Source organism: Ovis aries, chromosome 3 (genome assembly GCF_016772045.2).
Source record: "Ovis aries strain OAR_USU_Benz2616 breed Rambouillet chromosome 3, ARS-UI_Ramb_v3.0, whole genome shotgun sequence".
NCBI lineage: Eukaryota > Metazoa > Chordata > Mammalia > Artiodactyla > Bovidae > Ovis > Ovis aries.
Genome location: NC_056056.1, coordinates 161,817,364 through 161,843,650, shown reverse-complemented (window position 1 = coordinate 161,843,650; position 26,287 = coordinate 161,817,364). Strand labels below are relative to the sequence as shown.

General features: G+C 53.2%; 1 protein-coding gene and 1 non-coding gene across 3 annotated transcripts; both read right to left on the bottom strand.

Moving 5' to 3' along the window:
* Nucleotides 1-113: 113 nt before the first annotated feature.
* On the bottom strand, nucleotides 114-23,016 carry CTDSP2 (CTD small phosphatase 2). Of its 2 annotated transcripts, XR_001039255.5 has the most exons (9): nucleotides 22,667-23,016; nucleotides 9,324-9,472; nucleotides 7,722-7,760; nucleotides 7,185-7,286; nucleotides 6,559-6,615; nucleotides 4,328-4,420; nucleotides 4,020-4,205; nucleotides 3,565-3,834; nucleotides 114-3,185 (listed from the first exon to the last, which is right to left on the bottom strand). XR_001039255.5 is itself a non-coding variant. In XM_004006512.6 (8 exons), the coding sequence occupies exons 1-8, from the start codon at nucleotides 22,728-22,730 to the stop codon at nucleotides 3,709-3,711; spliced, it is 816 nt and encodes a 271-aa protein (XP_004006561.1). In that variant the 5' UTR covers nucleotides 22,731-23,016; the 3' UTR covers nucleotides 114-3,708. The 2 variants fall into 2 exon arrangements, 1 of the variants encoding a protein (XP_004006561.1); XM_004006512.6 differs by having other exon boundaries at nucleotides 114-3,834.
* Nucleotides 4,708-4,791, bottom strand: MIR26A (microRNA mir-26a). Its single transcript, NR_107965.2, is given in 1 exon segment — nucleotides 4,708-4,791. It is a non-coding gene; the product is annotated as a microRNA mir-26a (primary transcript).
* Nucleotides 23,017-26,287: the final 3,271 nt, after the last annotated feature.

Genomic DNA, 26,287 nt, shown 5'->3' with positions numbered 1-26,287 from the left:
TTGGTCTCCCAGCCTGGGCACTCCAGCCTCATAATGACAGAGGGGTTTTGAGGGAAGAAGGGGTTGGGGGGTAAGTTCCGAATGAACAACAGCAGGGGCAGGAGACAGCACCATTCATGGATGGGTTTTTTAAACCCACTTTTATTCATTAATTGTAAGTAATACAAATATTTCAAAAATATAAACAGACATTTAATGGCATCCTACATTTCAAGTTTTTGAATACAACAAATTTATCAAATTATGGACTTGTAAGCAAGGTGGTCAGAACCCCAGAGCCCAGTCACAGTGGGAGGCAGACCTCCCTGACCCTCCAGATGGCGTCTTGAAGGGGGTTGGGCGGCATAACAGACAGGTCAAATCTGAGATGACTACAAGCAAAGAAGCTCAGGGCCCCAAAGACTAGAGTCTGCTCCAGGGGCATGCCCCACAGCATTAAAGAGAATGCGGCAGGGGGCCAGACCTCTGCCTCCCCTCCCCGGCTTGAATGCAAGTATTTACTGGTGTTTTTTTTAAGACAAAACTAAAACCTCATTTTACAAAAAAGGCAACTGAGGGACAACAGTAACCAATAACCAAATGAAGACCTAAAGGGGAAAACAGGTTTACCTTCTGTAGACACTTGACCTGGCTGGGACATGGGGTGCAAGACAACCTTGGAGGGGGATGGGGAGTTGCCTTACTGAATGAGGCCTCCTCAGCAACAAGGTAGGGCTGCAAAACAGAACGGGACCCACTTCCCAGGGAATGACTGCCTTTAGACTTCCCATGCTGTTAGCACAGGGAAGCTTCAGGGGCCACTGTGAACAGAGGTGAATTTATACATTTATAAAATGGTCCAAATCTTTGTGAGGTGGGAGGGAATTAAACAGAAGGTCCCAGGTTAACTGAAGGCAAGTTACCTCAACCTCTTTAGTGAGGGACCATGGGCCCGCAAAGGGTCCCCTCTACAATGTGCAGAGTGAAGACCCTTACCTGACCCTTCCACACTGGTCCTGTGTCCAAAGCTCCCCCTATGAGAGGGACACGAACATCAGGCTTTTGATTTAGAAGCCCAATCAGAGAGACACGCTGTGTCCCTGAAGAGGCACCTTAAAAGAACTGAACTTGGCAGGTGGGCAGATTCCTGGCATGGCTTGAACTGGGGTTGGCCAGGCCTGGTGGCCTATTGCTTCCCAAAGGCCAGCCTCAAACAGTAAGGGCTGGTAGGAAACCCTGAAACAGATCCTGGGGTGAACTGGCTCCTCCTTGCAATCTTGCCCTCCTCCCAAGTTGAGTCTGGCCTGATTCCTCTAAGGAGCAAGTTTTGCAATCATCTCTTGTCCCTAACACACTGAAACTGGAGACCAGAAATCACATAACGACTTCAGGCTGGCTCTGGTCCAAACGGATAGACCCTGCTTAGACTTATATTTGGCTGAGCTACCTTTCCAGGGAAGGAGGGGAGGGGGTGTGGCATTTCTGGTAAGGAACCACAGGGGCGGGGCAGGGGTCTGGTGAGACAGGCCTGCGGAGCTGGGCTTCTTCATGCAGAAGCATCCCACCAGGTCATCCTGGGCCCTGGTCATGATCCCTTGGAACACTTAGACAAGCCTAACAGGAAGGTGGGTGGCAATGACACTTCCTGCAGACCAGGTGACCCAAAGGAGGGCAGAAAGGGTCCTTGAAACTGGGTCAGCCTAGAGCCTCTTATTGCTTGTTTAGTCAGAAAAGCTCGGCTGGACCCCATGGCAGATCTGGCCAGAGGTCTGACCCTTTGAGTGGGGCTTAGAAGAGGCCCCCCTGTGATACCAGGAGAGAGGCCTAGGCCAGGGGCTTGGAATCAGAAGCTCCTTCTTGTCTTCAGGAGATGTCGTTCCTGGCCAGCCCTGGAGCCCTCTTTCCCCACCTGCATGAAGCAGGATCCCACAGCCACCAGGAAATGCTTCTGGGGAAAAGAACACACACGCCTTGGGGGCCCTACTCCACTCATGCGACACCAAAGCGAAAGGCAAGGCCTCACAAAGCCAGAGGAAGAAACTGGGCAGCCAGAAGCCCAAGCTGCTGCTCCGCTGCCTGGTCCTGGTGAGCTCCTCAGACTGGCCTAGTGTGTGGGAACCGGAAGGGACAATGGGGGCGGTCCTGAGTGGGCAGTGTTCTCACACCTGAAGCAACTTACAAATGCTTGGTGACACCTGCCTCCAGGGAAAATGGGGGTGGGGGTGGGGTGACAGGAGCTCCCACCTGAAGGAGGGAGGGGAGGCCAAGGTTAAGGCAGTGATGCTGAGGTGGGGCTCCCCTTGGGGGGCCCCTTGTGCTCCCAATTACAGCAGCTCTTCCTCTTTTGTTTTCCATCCTGGGGAAACTTCCTTTTTGTGGCTTTCTTTTTTAAAAAAGCGTTTCACTATTAAGAAACTTTGAAAGCAAAGAGACTCGCAAAGCACAGGTGAGTGCAGAGCTCACTCACACCTGTTACTGTTGGCAGGGCGCACGTGTGTTACGTTGGCAAACTAAATGCAGAGAACACCCAGCCCCTCCGCCCAGGAAATGCAAGCGTGCCTGAGGCTCTGGAGAGAAAAAGCGCCAGCCAGCCAGCCAGCCAGCCAGCCAGGAGGGATGAAACACTCGGCACAGGCCAGGCCCTGGGGAAGACACGAGAGGAGAGAGCCCTGCCCAGGAAACAGGAGGGTGGGACGCTGAGCGCCCTTCCCGGACTTGGGAGCAAAGTCCTTGTGGCAGCACCAGCAGAGATTCCCTGAAGGGCAGACCGAGACAGCCCCAAGCTCAGCTGCCCTACAAGCCAAGGGGACACACACATTCATGCTTTGGGGACCCATCCCCACACCCCCGAGGCCTCCCACATTCACCTCAGGCCCAGGACTGCAGCTCTGTCAGAAACAAAACAGCTCAACACTGTATTTAGAAAGGGAATTTTAAAACAGAGTCAAAAGAACGGAAATCCGTTATCTGTCCTCTTCCAGGGCAGGGAGAAGACCTCCTTCCCCACAGGTTCAAGACTATGGCTAGGCGGCGAGGAAGGCAGGCCTGGTGCCCAGGCCTTGGGGAGATGCAGACAGGACCCGAGTCAGGCACTCAGCTGGAGGCAAGGGCAGCTGTCGGGCCACAGGACTTGATGGCCACTGGGCCTACCAGTTCTGGAAACAAGTTTCATCTTCCCAGAAATGTCGTTTCTCTGTCTGCAGCAGCTGGCAAGAGAAAGGCTTCAGAAAGACGCATGCCTGGGGCACCCAAAGGCAGCCCCTGACCCTACTCTCTCCTTGGCATAAACCTTACAACACTGAGGAAAGGCCATAGCTTTGGCAATGGAGCCTTCAACAGTCTTCATGCCTGGAGCTCGGTGGCTCTCAGGGTGAAGGGAGAGGAGAGAGACTAACTCGATGAGACTCTTGATCCTTCAGTTTCTCCCCCAACCTGAAACACTTCTATCCTGGGGCCACAGTTCACGGCAAGACACACACACACACACATTCTCTCTCTCTCTCTCACTCACATCTCAGGAACCCAACTCAGGGAGTAGGGAGTTCTGGTATCACTGGTCTGATATTTGCCCACTCGGCATCTAACCTGTCCTAATGCTCCTTCCAATCACGTCTATTTCCAGGCCTCATTTGGTGAGATGCTCCAGCTTCCACTCTGTCAAGCTGATCATAAAGGCACAGTGTAGGAAAGCCCCCTACTGGGATGGCCGTGGCTTGGCAGCAGGGAAGGCTAAGGGGCCCGCAGCTGCCCCAGGCTGGTGTAGACATCCTCAGCTCCGCTCAGCTCCTCAAAGATTGGGATCAGGTTAAGCAACTCAGTGTCCGCCATGTCGTCAAACCAAGACTGCACAGGCACCTGGGGAGGGAGAGGGCGGCCTAAGTCTCCCTGCCCCGGATCCCCCTGGAGCTTGGCCCATTCACCTGGGCTGGTGTGCTCCTCCAGTAAACCCCACAGCTCACCACCCTCCCTCTCCTCCCCGCTACTTCTCAGGACAGGGACTCTGCCAAGCCCTGCTGTGTGGGTGTGTCTGAACCACTCACTGCATTCTCTGGGTGGAAGATGTAGGAAGCAGGCGAGTTGTCCAGAATGAGGGTTTTCCTCAGGTCCCTTCCCAGGCGGCTGAGGTCCTTGACGTAGCAGCCCTGGTGGAACACACAGGACTCACGAAATAGGCGAGCCCGGAACACCCCACACCGGTCCAGCAGATCCGTCACGGGGTCAGCATACTGGGAGGAGAGAGGAGGCTTTTTGTGTGGATGCGGTCCTGGTTTCCCCGTGGCCTCCTGCAGACCCGCAAGGAGCTGCCACCCCTGCTCCCGGGCCTTTGCCCCCCTCCTGCCCCCAATACCTTGGCCAGGCTGGCAGTGAAGAGAACACATTCAAAGAGCTCCCCCATCCGTCTCAGGAACTCGTCCACGTATGGCCTCTTGAGCACGTATACCTGAGGAGAAGCAGAGCAGATTGCTGGAGGTGACCCTGTGTGGGGGAAGCTATGCTGCGTCAGGCCCCATCACCACTTGCGCAAGTAGGAGACTGGCTCAGTCCACATTCCCACAGCCCCGCCTCTGGGCCATTTGGCCAGCAGCCTTCTGCCCCACCGACCGGGGCACCAGCATCACCTCCTCACCAAGCTCCTGCTGGCTCGGTGGTCCCAACCTTGACCCAGCTCAAAAACAAACAAAAACACCTCAGGTCCCAGGAGCCATCTCTTTCCAGCGGCGAACCATCAGCTGCCTCCAGAAACAAGTAATCAAGAATAGGCCTCACGGATGGAAACAGCCTATCCTGGATTACTTGAATCCAGCCACAGCCTCGGCAGGAGTTTCTATCCTTGGTTCTGGCAGGACAGTCAGTCCAGGTCCCCATCAGGCAAGGTTGCAGATCTTTCCTAAAACCTCAAGCCCTCCCTTGCAGGGCTTCTCTGAAAGGCACCAGGGGAAAAGTGGCCTGTTCCTCTCCCGTGACCACAGATCCAACACCCCGAAGCATCTTGCCCTAGTGACTCCCACCCATTTTGTGCTTGCTCCTGCCAGCCACCCCACCCCTCGTGTCACCTGTCATCATCTTGCACATCATGGCCAGAAAGCTTCCCTGGGTGCGTGTCCCTCGTGGGTCTGCTGTGTGCCTGCCCCCATCCAGGTGTGCTCCTCTCATCCAGCCTACGTAGGTGCTCCTAGAACCATCCCTTCAAAGTTCTTTTTACCCACGTCTCTCCCTGCTCAAGAGCATGTGCCTCTGTGACTCTTCCTCCTGGAGGTGTCCTGGACTGGCCATCACTCACCAGACCCCTCCCAGCTCTGCAGCAGGAACCCTGGGCTCCAGGTAGCCACAACTGGGCCTCCTCTCACCTGCCGTTTCTTTACCCTTTAACAGGTCCTCTCTTCTTCCTGGTTACTCATCAAGCTTGGCATCCTCTCACCATTCTGCTGAAAACCCAACTTCTGCACATAGATACCCCATTACCACCCCCACCCCCCAATCATTTAAATCTCATCCCTTTTCCATTATTCACGTCTCTCCTTGTTAGCCAGGAGTTCACTGTGTTTATTTGTCTCTCTGAAGATATGCCTTTGTCTTCTCTCTGAGTTTTATACACCTCTATATACTCAAGTGTATTGCTCAGTTGTGTCCGACTCTTTGCAACCCCATGGACTTGCAGCCCATCAGGCTCTTCTATCCATGGGGATTCTCCAGCCAAGAATACTGGGGTGGGTTGCTGTTCCCTTCTCCAGAGGATCTTCCCAACCCATGGGTTGAACCAGGGTCTCCTGCACTGTGGGCTGATTCTTTCCCATCTGAGCCACCAGGGAAGCCCCCAAGCAGACTGTAAAGGGCTGCCACGCAGAATCTGGCGCTAGGCCTGGCGGAGCACCTCAGCTGGGAGGAGGGCCTTGGGACAAAGAGAACTTTTAATACATAGGAGAGCGATGACCATCCATGAGAGCCTCAAGTCCCATTTCCCTACAAGTAACTCTTCTGTTTGATTATCAATACCACCGATCCTTAACCTTGGACTGAGCCGGTTATACAGAGCCAGAGTCTGCTCTTACTTAGAATCAAGTGTTTTTAGATAGATGTGTACTGAGCATTTATTGTGACAGAATCCCGTGAAAGGACCCAAGGGGAGGGAGCTGCATAGAGAGATACAGAGGAGGAGATGCCTGAGCTGGGAAGGAAGAAAATTCACCAGCTAGATGGAATGGGTGGGCAGGGAAGGAAAGGAAACAGCCAGTACTGGCTTCCTTGCCTGTAACAGGCAGACACACCAACTCTTCAGATCAGAGAAAATGTAATAAAGCATTAACAGTGCTGGTCACATTCAGTAGGGGCAGGGCAGGTAAGTAAATGATAGCTATTACTGTTATTAAACAATACTTGTTTTTAAAAAGTTTGGCTGCGAAGAGAATAAAAATGGCACCTTGAGGCGACTGGGGGGCTGAATTTTTTAAGATGAGAAAGCCCTGAGTGTGCAAGGTACCAATAAAGATGGAGAGACTGAAGTTACAGGAAAGGATCAACTGATGGAACACAGCCGTGAGATACGGAGGACCCTGGGGCCCTGGGCCTGGCAGTACTTACCTGGTGAGTGGTCCCTTCGATCTCTACAGGCACTATGAAGTCAGCGTTGTTGATTGGCTGAAAGGCAGAGGAGTTAATGAGTCAGCTCATGAGAAGAGACAAGAAGCCCAGCCACACCCCAGTCCTGGCCAAGGCCTGTCCCCTGGGAGGAGAAGGGAGGGTCAGATCTCAGAGGCTCTAAGAAGCTCCTGCCGCCCCACTAAGTGGCTCTCACCCCAGTACAGGCTGCAATATCCCTTCTGGTTTTTCTACCTACTACCACCTGTAAATTCTACCTGAACTGAGAGTCTCTGGGCCTGATAAAACAGACAGGGACAGGGCCCAAGGCTGACTCATGGCCCGTAGCCTTCTTTTGGGCCTGTCCTATACAGAGCCCTGGTGGCTCCTATGCCACAAGAGGCAGATGCAGCCTGTTGGCAGTGACGAGAGAGAGCAGGAGCTCCTGCTCAACATTCTCTGGAGTGGTCTCCAGGTATCTGCGATGCCAGTGTGGCCAAATCCCAGAGGCCGGCCCTCCTGTCTCTATTCACTCTTCCAGCATCACCTTTAGGCCAATTCATGGCACCTGAGTCAGGTTCCCAGGACAGCCCGAGACGGGGGAGGAAGGGCTCCACAGGTCACGTTACCTTAAAGGAGCTATGCACAAGGGTTTCATCCAAGTCAATGACCACGCAGATTCTTCCCTGATCTTCCTCTGTCACCTCTGGGAGCAAGCAGGTCCCTGGAATCTAAAACCAGAGCCAAGGTGCTGTATCTGCCACCAAGATTAATGTCCCTCAACAGAACTCTGGGAGGAGCTAGGCCCGTTGAGGAGATGGAAGATGCCCCCCACTTCAGCCCGAGAGAGGTGACACCAGAAGACCAAAAGGAGAAAGAGTAGAGACCGACTCCCTGCTCCAGCCTCCCCGGGGACCGTGAAGTGATCCAGATACTAGAGACGGAGGCCAGCGCTGGTGGTCAGCTCCACAGGCTGAAGGCCAGCTGCTCCCTCCAAAATCCAAGGCCTTGCACATAGCGGGCCTTCAGCAAATGTCTGGGACAAACAGCTTCCCAGGTGGGGAGCTAGCCAGCACGCTACAAGGACTCAGGACATCGCCACAGGAGGTTAGCAGGGCTCACTGGGTCTCGGGGCTTCTGAGTAGACGCCCTGCAGAGTCACATACCTGATAAAACTGGTACTGGAGGCACTGGAGCAGATCCGACTACGGGAGAAAAGGAGGCAGTCAGTGCCAGCCACTAGTGCCTTTCCTGGCCGTCTGAAGCCCACTCAGCCCTGCAGGGGAATCTTCTCCCCGAGATCCCAGCCCCCTGAAGCCCCCTGACATAACAGAAGTGACTTTCCTTCAGAGCTGGGCAGGAAAGGGGCCGAAGTCTCCCTTCCGCACTAGACCTGATGAAGGATGGAGAAGGCAGTGTCCCTGAGCTCGGCTACCATTGCCTCTTAGAGGAACAGGGAACTGACGCAGCTGACGCCAACTGCACAGAGCCAGAATCCAAATCAGGACCCCTTACTACAGAGGCTTAGCCTCTTGCTTAGTCCAGAAACCAGCCTTTTCTTTGAGAACCTGTCTTTTTCCTATGTTCTCCGTGGGGGCACAGATGGCGGGGGTGTGTGTGCACGCGCTGAACCCCTACAAAACACAAGTAAGCCGATGTGAACCCACACTGCGGTCCTAAAATGTGAAGGGAGATAGAGTGCAGAGAGATCAGAAGTGTTTTTCCTGCCTTTGGCTAATAATAAAAATGTTATGGTTGTAGCAAGTAAGTGATCTTAATGGAAACCCTGAAGAAAAATGAAAGTCCTAGCACTTAGAGAAACAATGTCGGCATTTTACTGCATTTCCTTCTAGCTTGCTTTAGCAGTCTTTCCCCCTCATGACACATAATTTTGCTTTCTGTTTTTTGACTTAATGTTGCAACTCAACACTTCCACATTGTCGTGAACAGTTCAGTTAATACTGTCACCTTGTACTTCATTTAACCATTTCCCTGTTTCGGACAGTGAAGTTCATGTCTATAGCCTGGCTTTGAAAGAGAGGAAGGACAGCTAAAACTTTGATGGTTCAGAAAGAAATACCAATGGCCTAGGGGGAAAAAATAATTTCTATCCCCACCTCTGAGATGCCAGATGTATCTTCTGGTAATTATGGGAATCAAAGACACCCTATATATTTCCAAATGTCTCTAACAGGTACAGCTCAGAGTGCTGCAAGGAGTTACCAAGAAATGTGACAGAATTTCAGTTCCTTGGTTCCCTAAAAGTTCCCTGAAAGATAACTTGGAGGTTATCTTTGCTTAGTTAAAAATAAAAACAACAGTCACAGGACTTACAGCCAGAGAGATTTTAGTTCAAACCTTGATACTATCATTTACTAACCAATAACTCTTCAGGGGCTAACATATACACTCTGGGTTTCAGTTTTCATGTCTGTGAGCTGAAATCCTTGAGTCTCTTTGCAAGGCTGCTATGGGTCATATGAGACAACATATGCAAAGTGTGTTGGACAGTTCCAGGAACTTGGAAGGATCTGGATTACAGGGGCCCTCAGAAACCACAAGGACATCCAGGTGGCCCACACCACAGATGGGAATCAACAGGAAGAAGATGGCCCACGATGGGAAGGACAGAGGAAGGGCCTCCTCTGGGCCAGAGATCTTCTGATGCAGGCAAGGCTGGCTTGCCCTCTTGCTATGGTTACCGTGACCCTTACTCGCCCATGGCAGTCTCATCCTTGCTGGCATCACACCACCTTGGATCCAGCTACCTTAGCAATGGTGTTGGGTTCCTCCTTGTAGGGGGAGAGCTCAGTGGAGGAGGTTGACTGGCCAACATGCTGGGCACGAAAACAGCAGAAAAGGGCCTTGAAGATGTTACGGCCACGTGGCTTCTTAGGAGAGGACTTGGACACCAGGCCTAGAAAGGAGGGAATGACAGAGGCGTTAGCGACAGGACATCCACGGATGCCCACTTCCCGCGCTGGATTCCCTCTAGTCTATAAGCTCCACTGGGGCACACGGCACGGGCCAGGTGAACAACCAACCACAGTCAACAGTGAAATGTACGTGTTTATTCCAACATCTCTGTAAAGTAGAAACAGGAATCCCCAGTCCCTGGTTTGGGAAATGAGCTGCATAAAACTTGCTCTTAATTGCACAGGCGGGGGAGGGGCACTGAAAGATGGGCCAGGTACAGAATCCACTTTGGCAACAGCACACTAAGGGAACCCTCAAGATGAATTCACAAAACCAAAAATCCTCCCTACCACCAGTTTCCAGAAGACTACCAATTCTATAGAAGGGAGTGAGCTAGACCCCTTCAAGTTAGCAGAGCTCCTGTCCTGTCCTGGATCAGCTTCTTTCAATGCCCAATCAGTTGGCAGCACTAAGCCGAGACTAGAAAGCAGAACGGCTTCAGTCTCAAGAAGAACCTACATGCTTTGTTCACACACCTGTGTCCTTCCCACATTCCAGCCACTTTCCTTACCACTCCTTCTCCTCCAAGACCACAAGAAGGTCACTCTCTTGGGATACATGCATCCAGCGCTGGGTTCTGGGTTATGTCCCTGCTTCTAGGCTGTAACTGCCAAGTCCTGCCTTGACAATTTGGGCTTTGGAAATACAAAGCCATCTTAATCAGAGGCTTGGTAAAGCAGCCCCAGAAAGGTCAAGCTGATACAAAAAGCTATAGGTATTATAGGATCAACCAGAATCAGACTTTGGAAAACCTTTCTCAAGTTCCTTTTTAGATGAACTGTTCCAGCAACTGTGGAGCCAGAGTAGGAAGCCAGGATGTGTACTGTGGCCAGGAGGTGGCACTGCACCACTGCTCCAGAATGGTCCTTGGCCACAGGCCTGCTCTCCTGGGTCCAGGGCAGGAGATGGCCGTGGAATGAAAGCCACCCCACTCCACTTTAAGGCTTAAGGCAAACTCCAATGCAGGAAAATAAGCACCGGAAACACCTCCATCTCTGGCGAGGGTAGGGGACAAACAGAATGTAGCACTGAGGACAACGTTCCATGTGCTGTTGGGTTTAAGAAGGGAAAGGGGAGGCAAGGTGGTACCCAAACCGCCATCCCAGCAAGGCCAAGCTCCCTCTGCTCAGTCCTCAGAGGGTGTGCTGCACCTGCTTAGAGGCTGCTCCTATAGAAGTGATGGAGAGACATTTAACACCCAGTTCCTGGGCTGCCTGAGCCCCTGGAGAGGAGGGAAAACCAAACTCTATCCCTGGGACCAAGGATGAGGAAATGGCTGCTGACCATCAGTCAAGTGGCAGTCAGCACCGCCCCGGAACAACTGACTCAGCTCTGGCTCAACAGAGAGGCTGAGGTCGGGCACCAGTCAGTCCAGTCTAGCCCTCTCCCCTCCCTGGATCAGGCAGATCCCCTGACACTGGTATGACCACTTATAACCTTTCAGAACATGTTCAGGCTTCCCAGAGATGAGCCTAAAAACCTGGATATCACTCTTGAGCTCCTGGCCCTGGTGGAAAAAGCAGGATTTCCAGAGACTGGGGATCCTGGTCTGAAGGAAGAAGCTGCATTGGAGACCTTGCCCAAGGCTCCTGCGTCCAGGAGACAAACCTGTGAGCAGAGACCAGTACTTAAAGGCCACAAGGTAAGAGGTTCCTCGGACTTTTTCCTACTCTGAATAATCTATGCAGAAATCAGAGGGAAAGGACAGTTTCTCCACCTGTCTATATAGCCCACGTTCAATACCAAGCCCAGAGACTCAAACAGACGCTGACACAAAGCTCTAAGACCAAAGCTGAACCATCGCTTTTCCTCTGGCTTATGGTTTCTTCACACAGAACCACAATCAGAGGCTTAACCTGGGCACCAAGCCTTTCTTAAAAGGCCACACAGCCCAAGCCCTTCCTGAAGAGAGGCCGTCAAGAACGCACTCAGGATCTTAGTGACAGACGCTGTGAAGGCTGAGTAATCCTGGGAGGCAGCGGGGGTGAAAAGGGCAGCTGGCTGGGGCCACGGAGAGGCCTCACTGGTTCCCACTGTGGGAGGCCCAACAGGCAGGAGCGCTTCAGCCTCAGAAGGAGTTTGTGAGGAAGGGCTGGGGGCGCCTCAGCTTGGTTCAGACTCTGCAGGGGATGAGGGTCTCCTCAAAAACACAATGTGACCAGGCAGCCCCTGGGCCTCAGAGACCACGAATGCCTTGACCCCAAGGGCAGGCACTCGGAGCAGAGCACAGAGCCTTGGAGCCTCGGGAGGGGACCCCAGACCCATGACAGCAAGGTCAGCGCCCCAGAAGCCCCTCACCACCCCTCCACCTCTGGGGCCCCACTTCCCTCAATCCTTCTCCAGGCTGTCCATCCTCCTTACCTTTACAAACAAGCCACTGAGAATCCAGCAGGGCCTCTTCCGCCTCCCCCTAACATGGCTGCCTCCCGATGGGGCCTGCAATGGCCTCCAGCTTCTAAGTAGCTGGTGCTCAGCAACTCTGGCTGAGTGAGTGACTCTGGGGCCTCCAGGGCCTTGGTCAGCTCGACAGAGCCAGGACCTGTGGAAGCCTTCTGTGCAACTGGCCCACAAGAGTTAGAAACAAGCTCCCTTATGAGGAGAGGTGGGTAGACTGAAGAGCTGAGCACCTGAGACAAGCCACTCGGTCCTTCTGGGCCTCAGTCATGTTTACTGAGCACCAATGATGTGTCAGGCCCAGGATAAGATACCTGACATTATTATTTCATTTAATCCTCACTACAAACCCATCTATAGGCCTTAATCCCCCGTTTTATAGAAGGTTAACTGAAGCACAGAGGCTAAGCAACCTGCTTGAGGTTACACAGGGAGCAGGATAGCAGAGCAAGGGTGTGAACCCAGATCCACCTGAATCCAGAGTCAGGGCTCTTAGCTACTCTGTCGGGTCCCCAACAGCTCGGGCTTCGTGAGCATTTATTCCTGCAACAAGTGGGAAGCAGTGGGGCACTCTCAAGATCTCCTTTAGAGTGTTTGCTCTTTTCCTCTTTAGGCTGGACTGGTCAAGGATCAGTTTGGGTTTTGGCCCCCTTCTTTGCTGCCCTTGTGGGCAGTCTCTGAAAAGGGTTCGGGGTAAAACAGTACAAGGCTTTGGGATTCCATTCCAAGGCTCCCTTCACCCCTACCCCAGCCTAGCACATACTCTGACTGGCAGACAGCTCTGGGAGATCAAGAGGACAATGGGGGCAGGGAGAAGCTGGAGCCAGGACCTCTGGTCAGAGATCCTCTGTGTTGAGTGTTGAGGGGAAACACCCAAGGTGGGATCTGAGCCTTGTGTCAAAGAGCCTGTCACAGGACTCCTTTCAACCAGCCAGGGACTGCAACCGCTCCCCAGGAGAGGAGCCCTGGCACCAGCGGGTGTACAGGCCGGGGGAGGGGGTGGGGGGGGGGGGGGGGGGGGGGAGGGGTGGTGTGGATCTCACAGCACACAGTTTTGCCAGAGAGGGAGGGCAGGACTCCAGTGGGTACCACAGAGCTCCATTACTGATGTGTGCCTGCGCCCCCCGTTCCGAACCTCTGGTCTGAGGCTGAACGTCAGAAAGGACCAGCACTGACCTAATGGGGGGACCTCTGGCTTAAGAATAAAGTGTGCAGGTTGCTGAGAAAAGGGAGGCCAGGACACTCCTTCAACTCACTGCTGCAAGGCTTCCTACTGAGGCAGGATGTGAAGAGAAAGGGCGACGGGGAGGCATTGCCCCCCCCCCCCCCCCCCCCCCCCCCCCCCCCCGCCCCAGGACCACCAGGGCTGGGGTCCAGGCCCTGCCAGTTACCAACTCAGCCACACCGCTTCTTTGAGCCTTAGCTTCCTTATCTGTCAACTTCGATAACAAGACCACTCCTGACTGTGAGGACAGATAAAACTTACAAAGCACAGTAGCGCACCATGCGGAATAAACCTAAATCCATGCTGGTTTTAACACGTTATCTAAGGGGAAAACGACTGCACCTTGGCAACCCCATGGCACCCCCACCCCAGCACGTGGTTGAAGCTCTAGAACAGAAAGCAAGAAAGGTGTCAGAGAAACTCTGATCCTGAGCAGGCTTCAAAAAGTCAAAATCACCCCATACCTTCTCCCCAGTTCACTACAAAAGTTGTTTTCCAGTTGCAAATTCCCTCGCTGGCATCAGCAAGTAACAGGAAAGCAGGTGAAGCCATTCCACTTGAGACAAAGAATGGCCTCACCCCTTGTGTCCACCATGTCTGCCCCAGAGAAGCACCAGGTGGGGATGCTATTTGCCTCTGCCTCTTAAGAAGCTAGTGCACAAACATGCGTGCGTGTATACACACACACACACACACACACACACACAGATGGAGAAGGGCTTTGCCAGGACAACACTATTTTTAACCTCCTTCTGAAGGTCAGGCTCAGATATCGCCGTTGCCAACAACACAGCTTCGTGTCCCAGCAAAGGAACTCCTCACATACCCGCCTGGGATTCGGCAGAAGGCAAGCTTTTGGGCTGTCGGGTTTTAACAAGCCCATTCATGCAGAAGGATGCTTTCTTGGTTCACCCCTCAAAAGTACTTCTCTCGCCACCATCTCTCATCCCCCCACAGCAAAGGATGCCGCCTGGCTATGACTATAAAATGGCCTCTCAGAGGGGCCTCCCTCCCCTCAGCGTTTGGAGGAAGGAGCATGTGTGGAGCGTTTCCGGCCTTTCCTGGCCAGCTGCCTGGGACCTGAGGCCAAGACGCATCTGATTGGGGCTCCCCGTGGAGCGGAGTCCTCCCGGGTCCCCAGCACGGGGCATCCGTGCCTTGGCCGAGGAGAGGCCTGGAAGCGCCAGGTGGACGGAAGGGCTCTTGGACCATCAGGCGAGCCAGCAGGGGAGCCAGGTGAGAGGTGCCTCGACATCCCCCACACAGGAAAGGCTGGAAACGCGGGCCGACCGCGGACACTGCTCTCTTCAGGCGGCAAGGCAGGCGGGGCCCCTCCCCGCTCAGCGCCAGGTCCCTCGTTCCAAAGAGCAGTGGAGAAGCTGACGGTTCCGACTTTCAGAAAGTTGTAGCCGTGCTGTTTGGCTTGTGCCAGCGTGTTCTGTAGGAGCGCCATCCCTGCGGCCAGCAGCAGGGCTGTCCTGCCTACACAGATGCCTTCAGTAGCTCTTGCCAGGGCAGAAGGGCTCCCTGCCTCTCCCTCTCCTCTAAGGAAGGAGGACTTCTTTCAGTCCTGGGTCCTTCAGGCCACCGTGGGGTGGGAGCAGGGTACCCGGTCACCGGCAACCTCGTCTGCTTTTCCCCGGCCCCCTTCGGCAGTCTTGTCACTGATCACAACATGGGGCCACAACTTCAGGGCCCTTCCCTCAAGGACGACTCAGTCCTGGAAGCAAGGGATTCCTGGCAACTTCTGAAACAAGACCAAGATAACTGGGTCAATTTCAGAGTCAGCCTTTACAAGAGTTATTGGCAAAACACCCTTCCGGACAGCTCTAACATATTTTAGAAACAGGCTGGGGTTCCCAGGAGAAACAACAGGCCCTGGAGCATAGCATCTCCTCATAGGTGCATCAAGAGCAGGCCCAGACAGCCCATACCAGGGTGCTCTGGGTGGATGTCAGGAAGTGACCGGATGGTCCACCACAGCAGCAGGGACAGACACGAGATGCCACCCAGGAGAACCCACAGGCTGGCCCCTGCCCCTCTTCCACTGTGTGCAGCATCTGCTAGGCCAGAGGGGGTACTCGAAGCCATCCCCTCCCACCTTGAGCCTTCCTCTTCCCCTAAGGAGGTACTAAGCAAACCCCTGTGGGAGGTTAGGGGCTAAAAGAAACCTCCCAGCAGGACAATAACATCCTCTTAGCGGCTGTTTCCACCCGTCTCAGTGCTCTGCCTGATTTCTGGTTTGGTGAAGACCTGAAGAACTTAGTGTCTCCTCTCTCTCCAGCTATGGAGCCTGTTCTAGGTGACACATGCATGAGAGTGAGATGGAAAAAGATCGAAGGCCCAAGATACAGCAAGGGACTCGACCATCTCTCCTCTGACCAGTGGACAACAGGGTGATGACACAGGTGTCACAGACTTGGGCTTCAATTCTGGCTTTGCTGCACACAAGGTGTGTGGCCTCAGGGCTCAGTTTCTCCCTCTGTAAAAGGGGAAGACTAACGCTACCCAGTTCACAGAGCTGTGCGGATTACAAGTGGGTCTGGGTGTGTCCTGAGCCTAGTAAAACACTCCTAAATTCAGCTGCTTGCCTTCAGCACAAAGCATTTTCATACCCTTATCTCAGTCTCAATCTCAAACGGCCACATTGAAAGAGACCACAGAGGTTTCTTACCATTCCAGAGGTCACATAGAGGTCATGGCAGGGCCAATCTTGGGAAATGGCGTTTTCCAAGACTCCACAAAAACCAAGCATACACACACACACACACACTCTCTCTCTCTCTAGTTGAGGGTGGCCAACCATTTCCTTCCTTCCTTCCTCTCGTGGCTGGCCCCTGCAAACGAACTGGAAGGAGTCTGCCAGGGAGTCTGTCCCACCTACAGGGTCACTCACCCGCTACCCCCACAGCCCAGCTGCACGTGGACCAACCCACCAGTCTTGTTATGTCCACTGACAGCGCTAAGCTGGACATCAGGAAACCTGGCGCCTGCCCCACCTCAGCCACTCAAACAGCCTTGTGGGCCTGCCTAAGGCACAACCACCCTGGGTTGTCTGCTTGAAGGCCAATCAGGAAAGGGCCAGGCTGCATGGTCCCTTACAAGGTGGCTTCAGGTCACCTGAATCTTGAACAGGTACCTTGAGAGGTGGCCTGCACAATGCTGAGAGGAGGCTGTGTGGGTCAGGGTTAGGCTTGACTCAGTCAGTCCTAGCTACCCCAAATTGGCTATGTTCCCATGGACAGGGTGCTTGGTTTCTCGACAGAGGATTTCCTTACCTGTCCAGACAGGATCATTCCTACCTCACAAGGTCACTGCGGGGCTTAAGTAAGATACTAGATATAAAAGGCTGGGGCAGTTCCTGCCCCACAGTAAGTGCTCTCTATCATCTGTGATCATTACTGGTGAGGGAGGACCGTGACTCTGTCCATTTACACTCAGAAAACTTTCAGACCCCCCCTTTAGGAGCCACAGGGTGGTTAACAGCAAAACTGGACCCCTCCAGGGACTCTTCATGCTCAAGGCTAAACAGGCAGTTGGGCCACTGCTGCACTCACCTGGCTTTCCTCCAGGGACACCTGTCAGACTCACAGGGAGCACTTGGAACACACGTATGCCCGGCCCACCTGCTCATGCTCTGATTCTGTAGGACCCAGGTGGAGGTTGTATTTTTAGTAAGTGTCACAGGAGAGTCTGATGTGTGTCACTGGCTAAGAGCCAATGTCTAAAGGCTGCCAGTGGTCCTTGACTAACCCTTCCAGGACCAGAGGGTGATTCAGTTAGAGAACCCAAGGCCCCTTTCCCTACTACATCCCACTGCCTCAGTGTCTCTGCAGGCTTCAGGGGACTTGCACCCCAGAGCCTCATTTTCCTTTCTAGGGGTACTTGCTCTATTCTATCACAGAGTCAAAAGACCCAAGCCTGCCATCTCTTACTATAGGCCCCTGTTCCTGAGAAGGAGGCCCGAGCCCCCTCGGCGGACCCAGGAGACACTTCTAAACATCTGTGGTACACGCTCTGAGCCTTCTCATGAATCTGCTTGGCTCTCATTGGGTTTGGGGCCCCATTTGTTCCCTGAGATCTATGTGGGTGGGAAAGAGAAATTCTACAGAATGCAAAAGGATGAAAAGAGGTATTGAATAAAAAGGGAGTAAGAGCAAAGTCTGATTTGGGATGGGGGTAGGGTAGGAGAGGACGACGAGGATCACCTGGGAAAGAAAAGGAGCTGTCAGCAGGTCTGCTGAGAGATCAGGTTTAAGGCTAACCCCTAGAATAGCTGAGGAATAAAACAGAACATGCCTGTAACTCCTGCCCAGGAGGCCATGTGCTTGCTGGAGTACCCATTCTGCCATAACAGACCTGGTTCAGACACACTAAGACCTGAAGGGCTGGGCACTTGGCCAGACAAAGGTACTCTGTTCTGCTCGGCCTCTGGTACAGAGAGGCTTCCACTGCTAAATCACATTCTCCACTTTGATTTCTACTAGTTCATTCCTAAAACGTGCATGATAATAAACTCATCTGCATCTCAGTTGGGAACTGTTCCTCCTCTACAGAAGAGGGAGGGAGTTCAGACAGGGCCACACCCAATCCCATGTCCCCAGGACAAATGAGTTAAAGCCGTGCTTCCTGAGCTGGCCAGCCTGAGACAGGGTGAGAAGCACTTTAAGGCTGTCTGTGCTTTCTCAAGGTTCACTCCAAAAACACAGAAACAAAGACACAGCTCTGGAACATCTATTTCTCTTCAAAACCCCAGTTTCTTTTTCTCTCCTTGTTACCAGAATTTCCTAAAAAAAAAAAAAAAAAAAATACATATATATACATATATATATATATGTGTGTGTGTGTATGAATCTCACCGGGTTCTTTAACTCTTAGCGAATGTAGACCGTAAGAACGTAGCATACAGTTGTCTCAGGTCTTCACTGTACCCACTTCTGAGGGACTGAGCAACTGTTCAGAAGATTTAGACTTCAGGGACTCTACATAGGAGGTGTGTGGCTGCCCGGCCTCCTCCCACCCCAGATGCCTGGGCTCCAGAAAGAGCAAAAGGCCCAAGGCACAATCTACTTGCATAAAATCCCATCCAGTGTCACAGGGGCAGAGAGGGGGTCTGTGCAGCAAGGCTATGATCCTCCCAGAAGGCTTAAGCTCCCACATTAGTGTTCTCTCTGACCCTCAGCCACCTGTCTTTAACAATAAAACCCATATGATTATTTTGGTGCTTGTATTGTGTCCTTCAGGGAATGGAGGAACACTGGAGTGGCAGTCTAGCTGTCTAAAAGAGAAGGATGTTAACATTTTTCAATCATCTTCTAAGTACCAGGGATTACATATGTGTAGAGACCAATACTTCCATTTTACAGAAAAGTCACTAAGTCGCTAAGAACAGGGAAGTGGTTTGTCAAGTCTCACTGTAAACAGGGAAAGCAGGGATCTGCACCCAGGCCAGAAGCAACCAATTCTGCTCCCCAGCAATTCTCCCGAACACTTTAACTGCTGCCCCTGCCTTCTACCCTCCCCTCCCCAATCCCCTCTCCATTCCAAGAGACAAGATGAGAATGTAAGACAATAGCTCAACCTACCCAAAAGCTAGGAGGAAGAAAAGTTGAGAAGGGGAAGGGACATATACTTACATATAAATACATACTGTCTTTCTCTTGCTAAGTAATGAACACATGTATTAACTCTTCACAGAAAGGTTGGGTGCATCAACTTACTTCTATTTATCATTTTAACAAAGTCTGTGATCATAAGGGATTTGGAAGGTTCCACTGAGAGGATGAAAAGGGACCTCTCTTCTATTCAGCTGAAGACCCCTATAGTTGAGAGGGAGGAGACAGGAGTCAGGGACACGACCACCTCTGCCATCTCTGGAGGGGTTTTCACAGCAATCCCCGAGTCCAGCTCCACCGCAAACTGTCCAAGTCAGACTCAGCAGCAGAACTACAAACTCCCAGCCCAGGATGGCGGGCATTTACAATCATTGTTGCTGAGTTAGCAGGGCTCCCCTGGGCTGCTTTGGCAGGGAACAAACACAAGTGTCAGTCACCACCCAGGCCCCCACCCCACTCCAAGGTGGGGCAACAACTCCAAAGGAGACACAGGAGTGAGGCTCGGTGGCCACAAAGAAGCCAAGGCTGAAGCTGGGCCAGGATGGGAGAGGAACCCGTGGGGCGGGAGGAGCCAGCTGTAAACACACACCCTGGACGCTCACCCAGCCAGCTGAGGAAGAAAGCCAAACTTTTCAAGTTAAGGGCCTAGCTACAACTACAGTGAAAGGTGTCTGAGCTTTTACATGAGCGAATAAGGCAGAATTTCTCCCTTGTAGGGAGGAAGCAAGAGTCAGAAAAACCTGCCTCAATCCTAACTCTTAGGGATGGTCAGTTACCAGAACCTGCTGCTAAGACATGTGAGAAGACAATTCAAAGCATTACCATCAACTGTCTGAAAAGAAGGGGCATTAGGTCCCACAAAACAAAACAGAAGCAGTCCCAGCTCCCACAGAAGGGTTGTCAGTCACTCAAGCTCTGGAAGAGGTTGCCCCACCCTCGCAATTCACCCCAGGAGGTTATAAGCTAACCTATGTCCTTGGCTTCCCCCCATCTAACCTCGAAGCCCAAGGTACAGTCTCGCAGCAATGGGGAGACATCCTCAATGGCTGCCATAAATGGTGCTTTTCTAACCAAAGTGATACTAACTTTCCTTTTTCACTTTTGATACTCCACACAGCCCTAGCCTTGCTGGACCAGGGATACTAACTTTCCTTTTTCACTTTTGATATGCCACACAGCCCTAGCCTTGCTGGACCAGGGATACTAACTTTCCTTTTTCACTTTTGATATGCCACACAGCCCTATCCTTGCTGTACCAGCGAGCCATTTCACCCATCTGTCTGGGGAGATGGTCCAATTTGGGTCCTTTCATCATCAATGCTTTCAGCAACTTTGTTCTACTTCCCCTACTGTAATTACTTTTGAATCATCAACACCCAGCCAGCCTTAAAGCTCTGAGAGCAGAATGCTAAAGAAGAAGAAGAGGGAAAAAACCATCCAGCAAACAACTTCACTAAAAAACCACCCAAGCTAGGAGCCGTTAGTATTTTTCTGGAAATTTACTGATTAATAAAACTGGGTCTGTACTCCTTCCCCATATTTCCAAAGGGAGGCAGAAGCGTAGAGATAGGACACTGGAGAGGAGAGAGGGCCAAACTCTTAGAGAGAGAGAAAACATCTGCTCCCCACCCCCACTTTTTTTTTTTTTAAGATGCAGGATTTGTTTGTAAAGGATGAAGGAATCAGAAAGTTGGCTTGCTGGTTGCCGTTTGCCCAAGCAGTTCAGGAAGAAATCATGTCTTCTCTGGAATGCAGTCAAATTACAGGGGAGAGAGACCCCCAAGCTGCCAGCTTGAGGATTCAGATTCCTCCAGGGGTAAGTTTGAAGGATAAACCACACACACAAAAATGAAAATCGTAACTCTAAAAATTCAACCGACATCAGCAACTAAAAACTGTCAAGAAGACAGCTGCTTGCTCTGCTGCTATCTATTCTCTTCCCCACCACTTGCCCTGGTGGATAAAACTTCCAGCTTTTACTGGTAAGCTGTCTCTTCAGCAGTCCAGCCTTCTCCCACTCCTGGTGTGGTCCTCTCCCTGGGAGGGCACCCTCCTGAGCCCCTACAGGAGGGGAGGACCAGAGTGGGTTCAGGGTAGTTCTTCCCCTTCTCATCAACACTGCCCCCTCTGGAATCCTCCATCCACACGTTTCTTCATTTTTGGCTAGCACTTGGGAGTCTTTTTCTCAGAGGAGGTTGGGAAGAGAGCAGAAGAGTCAGGAGTGAAGTTATAAAACAGAAAGCCTCCCCACTTCAGCCTCAGCACAGCTGAGCAGCCAGGGGAGGGGTGAAGCTGCAGCCTGGTTAGTGATGTGGCCAGGAGAGCAGGGAGTCAGGGGCTTTGGGATCTGAGTAGGCAAGGCTTATTTAAATAGGGCCAGCAGATGCAGGAAGCACGCACTACTTCCCGCCCCCCAGCATTCCACCAAGGGAATTAGGGAATGGTGAAACCACCGGCCCAGCTTTTTAGCCTCTAGGCAAGTTGGGGGTGCTCCTTGGGACCAGGAACCCCCGAAATAAGTGATCTGCTGACTAATGTTGCCTAACAGGGAGCTGTGGGGCTACACCGAGGCCCCAGGGCTGGCCCCTCACAAGGCACTGGGCCTTTTTTGCCCTGTTCTGGGGGATCGAGGGATGAGCAGGGACGCTCCGAATTTGGTCCCAAGAGCGTGAGCTCCCCAGCCTCCCCAGGCCAGGTGGCCCGAGTCTGGGAAGTTCTCCAGAAAAAAAAAAAAGACTAGTCTTTATTCCCCGCGGAAATTCTGTCCGCTCTTCCAGACACATTCCTCAAGGCCTGATGAGGAACGTGGGGGAGGGGGAGAGAGTTTCGGGGCCTTCTCCAGGACCAAACTCAAAGATCCCACCCTCGGACCCCCACCTTCCCCGTCCCTAGGAAGGGCCTCGGCCCAATCACGCTCCAGCCCCCAAACCGACACCCAGAGAGGGCCCGAGACCCCCCCTCGTATCTCCCCGCGACCCGCAGGAAGACAGGGGCCGCTAGCCGATGCCCACCGAGAACTCGCACTTTTTCGCAGCGCGATTCAGAAACACGCCGGGTTTGATGCCATCCGGCGAATTATGTAACCAGGGACACCGTTCTCGAGCTAAACAAACGCGGCTCTGTGTGTGTGGCTGCGGCCCGGGGGAAGCGCACCGGGGCAGGGAGGGGCTTCGGTCGGGCCTTGGGGTCGCGCTTGTTTGCTCAGCGAAAGCGGCAGGAGACCGCCCGGGGAGAGCCCCGCGAGCCGAGGTCCCTGGCCCAGCAAAGGGCCGCGGGCGGACCAGGTCCGGTCAGCCAGGGCTCAGCCCCTCCCCCACCGCGGCCGCCCCCGCCTCCGGGCGGTGAACTTGGTCCCAAGTCCCGCCGGACGCCGTCACCGCCCGCTGCCTGAGCAACCCCGAGCTTTGGCGGGGGTGAGGGGCTGGGGGGTGGGGCTGGGAAATGCTGGACTCCAGTCCCGGCTCCATTCTAGCCCGAGGTCGGCCGGGACCCCCTCTTTTTCCTCCCCTCCCCAGTCCTTGTAGTCCTGGGGCAGCCGCGCGCTCCAGTGCGGGAAAAGTGACGACCCCACCCCCTAACTCTGGAGAGGATAGACGCGAGTAGACTCGCGCTTCGAGCGCTCACCCCTTAGTCTCTCTGCCCGGAGAGGGGGTGCAGGAAGGGGTGACAGCTGCGCGGACGACGCCCCTCCCCCTAGGGCGCAGGGAGCCCGGGCCCCGGCGCAGCCCTCTCCCGGGTGTGAGTGCGCACCAGGACGCAGGGGCGGATGGAGTAGGGGATCCGGTCGGAATCGCCCACTCTGAGCCCCGGGAGGTCAGGGGCCGAGACTCGGGTTCGGAGCTGTGCTAGCCCCCTCCCCGCCTGGGGGCGACGCAAAGTTTTGGGAAGTTGTTGCCCCTACCTTGCTTGGTGAGCACCAGGGCGTCTTCCCTCCGCGCCTGGGTGATGATGGAGCCGTGTTCCATCTAACAATCCCGCGGGCCCGGGCTGGCTGGGCGGGAGGACGCGCGGGCGCACAGGCTGGGCTGGGCTGGGCTGGGGGGCCTGGGCGGGGGCCCGCTCCGGCTCAGGCTCCGGTTCCCGAGACTCCGACTCCCACTGCTGTTCACATCCCGGCTCTTGTTCCCTCCCTGGGCCGGGAAGGGAGGCGGCCTGTATGGAGAGCGGGCGAGCCGGGTAACGGCTCTCCCGGGTGCCCCCAGCCCCGATCCCCCGGCGGCAGCTCCGGGCTCCTCAGTTTGGGTCCAACATGGAGAATCCGGAGCGAAAACAAGAGGAGGAAATGGGACACGGGGCGGTTTCCAGGCTCCCCCCTCCCCTCCGTACTCCAGATAAACAACCCGCGGCTGCAGCGCCCACCCCCGCGCGCCTCCAGGCTCCGGTCCCGGCCTCTCTACAGCCTGCAGGCGCTTCCCGCTTCGGGGCACAGTCCTAGGCCCCGGGCCCCTCCACCTGTGAGCCGCCGGGGCTGCGGAACATCCGGAGCTTTGCAGTTTTGTTACGGAAAAAGCGAATCCCCGAGGGGGGTGGGGTGGCGGGCGGGCTGGCTGGCGGGGGAGACTTGAAACCGCTCCGGCATTCCGATTGGCCCTCTCCGAGAAAAGGGGCGGGGCCCCTCCTTACTATGCGGTGCGGGGACCCAACAACATTCCAGTCGTTAAGGCCACGCCCCGGGCCACTCCCCCCTCGTCGGGCTGCGGCCTCCCAGTCTCCTCGGCCACACCCCCTTCCCAACTACTTAAAAGGACACTCCAAAGCTCACGTTTCCCTCCTCTGTACCGGGGTGTTCTTGTCTGGGTATCTCTACCCGCTTACGGTGGAATGGTTGCGCCCTTCGGGTAGCCAAGCAAGCCTCCAGGCATAAGTCAGGTCGGACCAGGATGAGAGAGAGGCTTCGGGCAGTTGTTTTACTTCCTGCTTGGCGCTCGAATTGTGGCCCCTTCGTTTCACGTAAGAGTACAACCATCGAAACCAGAAAGGGATACGTGTGGTGTGCGTGGTGTGTGAGTAGGCCGAGGACTTTAAGAATATCAGAGCTGGAACTGACCTCGGGATGGTCTGACTCTCACACAACAAATGAGACCTAAGGAGCCAGCTTTGCTCAAAGCCTTTCACTTACTCCTATTTAAGGCTTCTTCCCTTCTCCCCCTCCTCTCAATCCACCCCTGGGCGCTTCGCTCCCCCTCCCCCACAGTACCAGTCTCAGTTTAGATGGATAGAAGTCTCTAAGCTTAAAGTATCATCTCTGTGGACCCTTACTGCCCTCCCTCCGTGGTTTTAGGGCCCAGGCACTCTCCTGCTGGCTGTGACTCCTGGACTCAAGATAGTGGGTGAGGGATATACATTTGTTCCCAAGAAGTGGAAACTCCAGAAAGGCAAATTTCAGTTCAATATCAGGTCTTTTCCAGTGAGCTACAGCTATCCACAGGTGACATGGGCGCCTTGGGAGGAATGGAGCTGTTCAGGTCAAGGCTGGGGAGAGTGATGTCCAGTGAGATTGCACTGGGTGACTTCTGAGCTACCTCCAACCCCCATAGTTTATGATGAATGAAACTTAGGCTGCCAAGGAAGAAACTCTCTGGAAGATCAGGATTTCTCTGGCCCCTGGGAGGCTGGGGCAGCTGATGGCCTTCCTGCTGTAGTTCCCATTGCCCAATATGTACCAGGCCTCACTGGGGGTTGCCGGCCAAGCAGGTCACATCTTAAACTTGCTCCCCATGCGGACAGATGAGCTTGTGATGCATAAGCGCCTGTGTGCCTTAACAGTGCTCACGTGCACCTGTTCTTCTGTTCCTACACATACATACATAAAACCTTTTTATATAACACTTTTAAAGGAAATGCAGTTTTTCCAAAGTGAAAGCTAGTACAGAAGATCTGAATGATGCTTATGTAACTTTAAACACTGAGTTTGGGTAGATGCTAATTCATTAAAAGAAGGGGAAAGGGAGGAGTTCTCATGTACCTCCCATCATTGTGAAAAAGTTCATAAAAACCTTAAAAGATTCTTAAGGTAAATCTTTTAATAGGTTGCTAGGGGGCCTTTTCGGGCCCTGCCCCCATCCACTTGTGGGGAATTCTGCTGGTGAGATGAGGGGGAGTGCAGGCAGAAGCTGAGGACAGAGGATTGAGGGGTACCTGCCCCGCCCACCCTTACTCCCCCAACACTCCCTTCTTCCTGCTCTCTAGTGTTAGACAGGACACTTCACCTCTCTACACTGTCATTTCCTCATCCATGGAGACAATCCCTCCCTCATTTATAGTTTACAAAGTACTTTAACATACATTTTGTCATGTTTGATCTCTTACTGTTTTGAGATTGACAGAGCAGATATGCCCATTTTGTAGACAAGGAAACAGGGTCTGGGAAGATTAACTGACTCACCTAAGGTCTCACAGTTTGTTAAGAAGAGGAGGCAGGACTAGAAATTGTCTTTTTTTTTTTTTTTTTTTTTCGGTCAGGCTGCTTGCAGGATCCTAGTTTCCCGATCAGGGATCGAACCTGTGTCCAGAGCAGTGAAAGTGTCAAGTCCTAACCACTGGACTGCCAGGTAACTCCCTAGAAGTTGTCTTTAGACTTTAAGACTTGAATCTTAACACTTTACCATCGTTCTTTTCCTATCAATAGGATGGAAGAGATACCAGAATCTAGTCACTGTTTTTTCCATTTCTTCTTTTTCTTCCTTCCTTCCTTTTTTTTTCCTTGTCACTGTCTTTTCCTATTAAGAACTGACTGCATCACCTCCTCTGGGAAACCCTCCCAGATACCCACTTTCACACCAGGGCTTTATAGCCTCTTACCTACTCTCTCAGAGCACTTAGCATCATTTCTTGCAGATAGTTTGCTTATTGCCTTCCCCACCAGCAGATGGATTAAAACTGTATTGTTCGTTTTGGATCTAGCATAGTGCCCGACACAGAGCAGGCAGCCTTTCTTTCTGTATTTGCTGTTTGAGTTTATGTCTTAACTAGTGCTCTGAACCAGGGGTTCAGTGACCTACAGCAAGAAACATATTCTGAACCGTGAGATAACTGAAACAAAAGCTTCTTGGGATAATACTTATCCTTGCTATATGCGTGCACTATGATACTTTATTTATTCTACTTTTTTTTTTAAGATGCTGGCCATGATTTCATGACCCATTACCAGGTTGTGGCCAACAGTTGGAGGCACACTGCTTTCATCTCTGTGTGCTGAGGATGCCTTCTGAGTGCAGGGCTCTAGCTGTCCCTGAAGGATACAGAGTAGATGACCCTCAAGTACCTCTTGCTCTGAGGTCAAAGATAGTTTCATTTATAAGAAGACACACAGAAACCTAAGACCAGAGGCACAACGGTGCAAATAGAACCCAGGGTGGAGAGGTTAGATGAGGAAAGGTCCCCAAGAGGCCTGGTAAGGACCTTTGTGCCTCCAGAAACTACAAAGGCAGTGGCAGCTTTACTGGAGCCTGGACCACAGGCAGGGGCCTGGACCACAGGCAGGGGCCTGGACTCTTGATGCCATGGGGTTCTCATTGCTCTG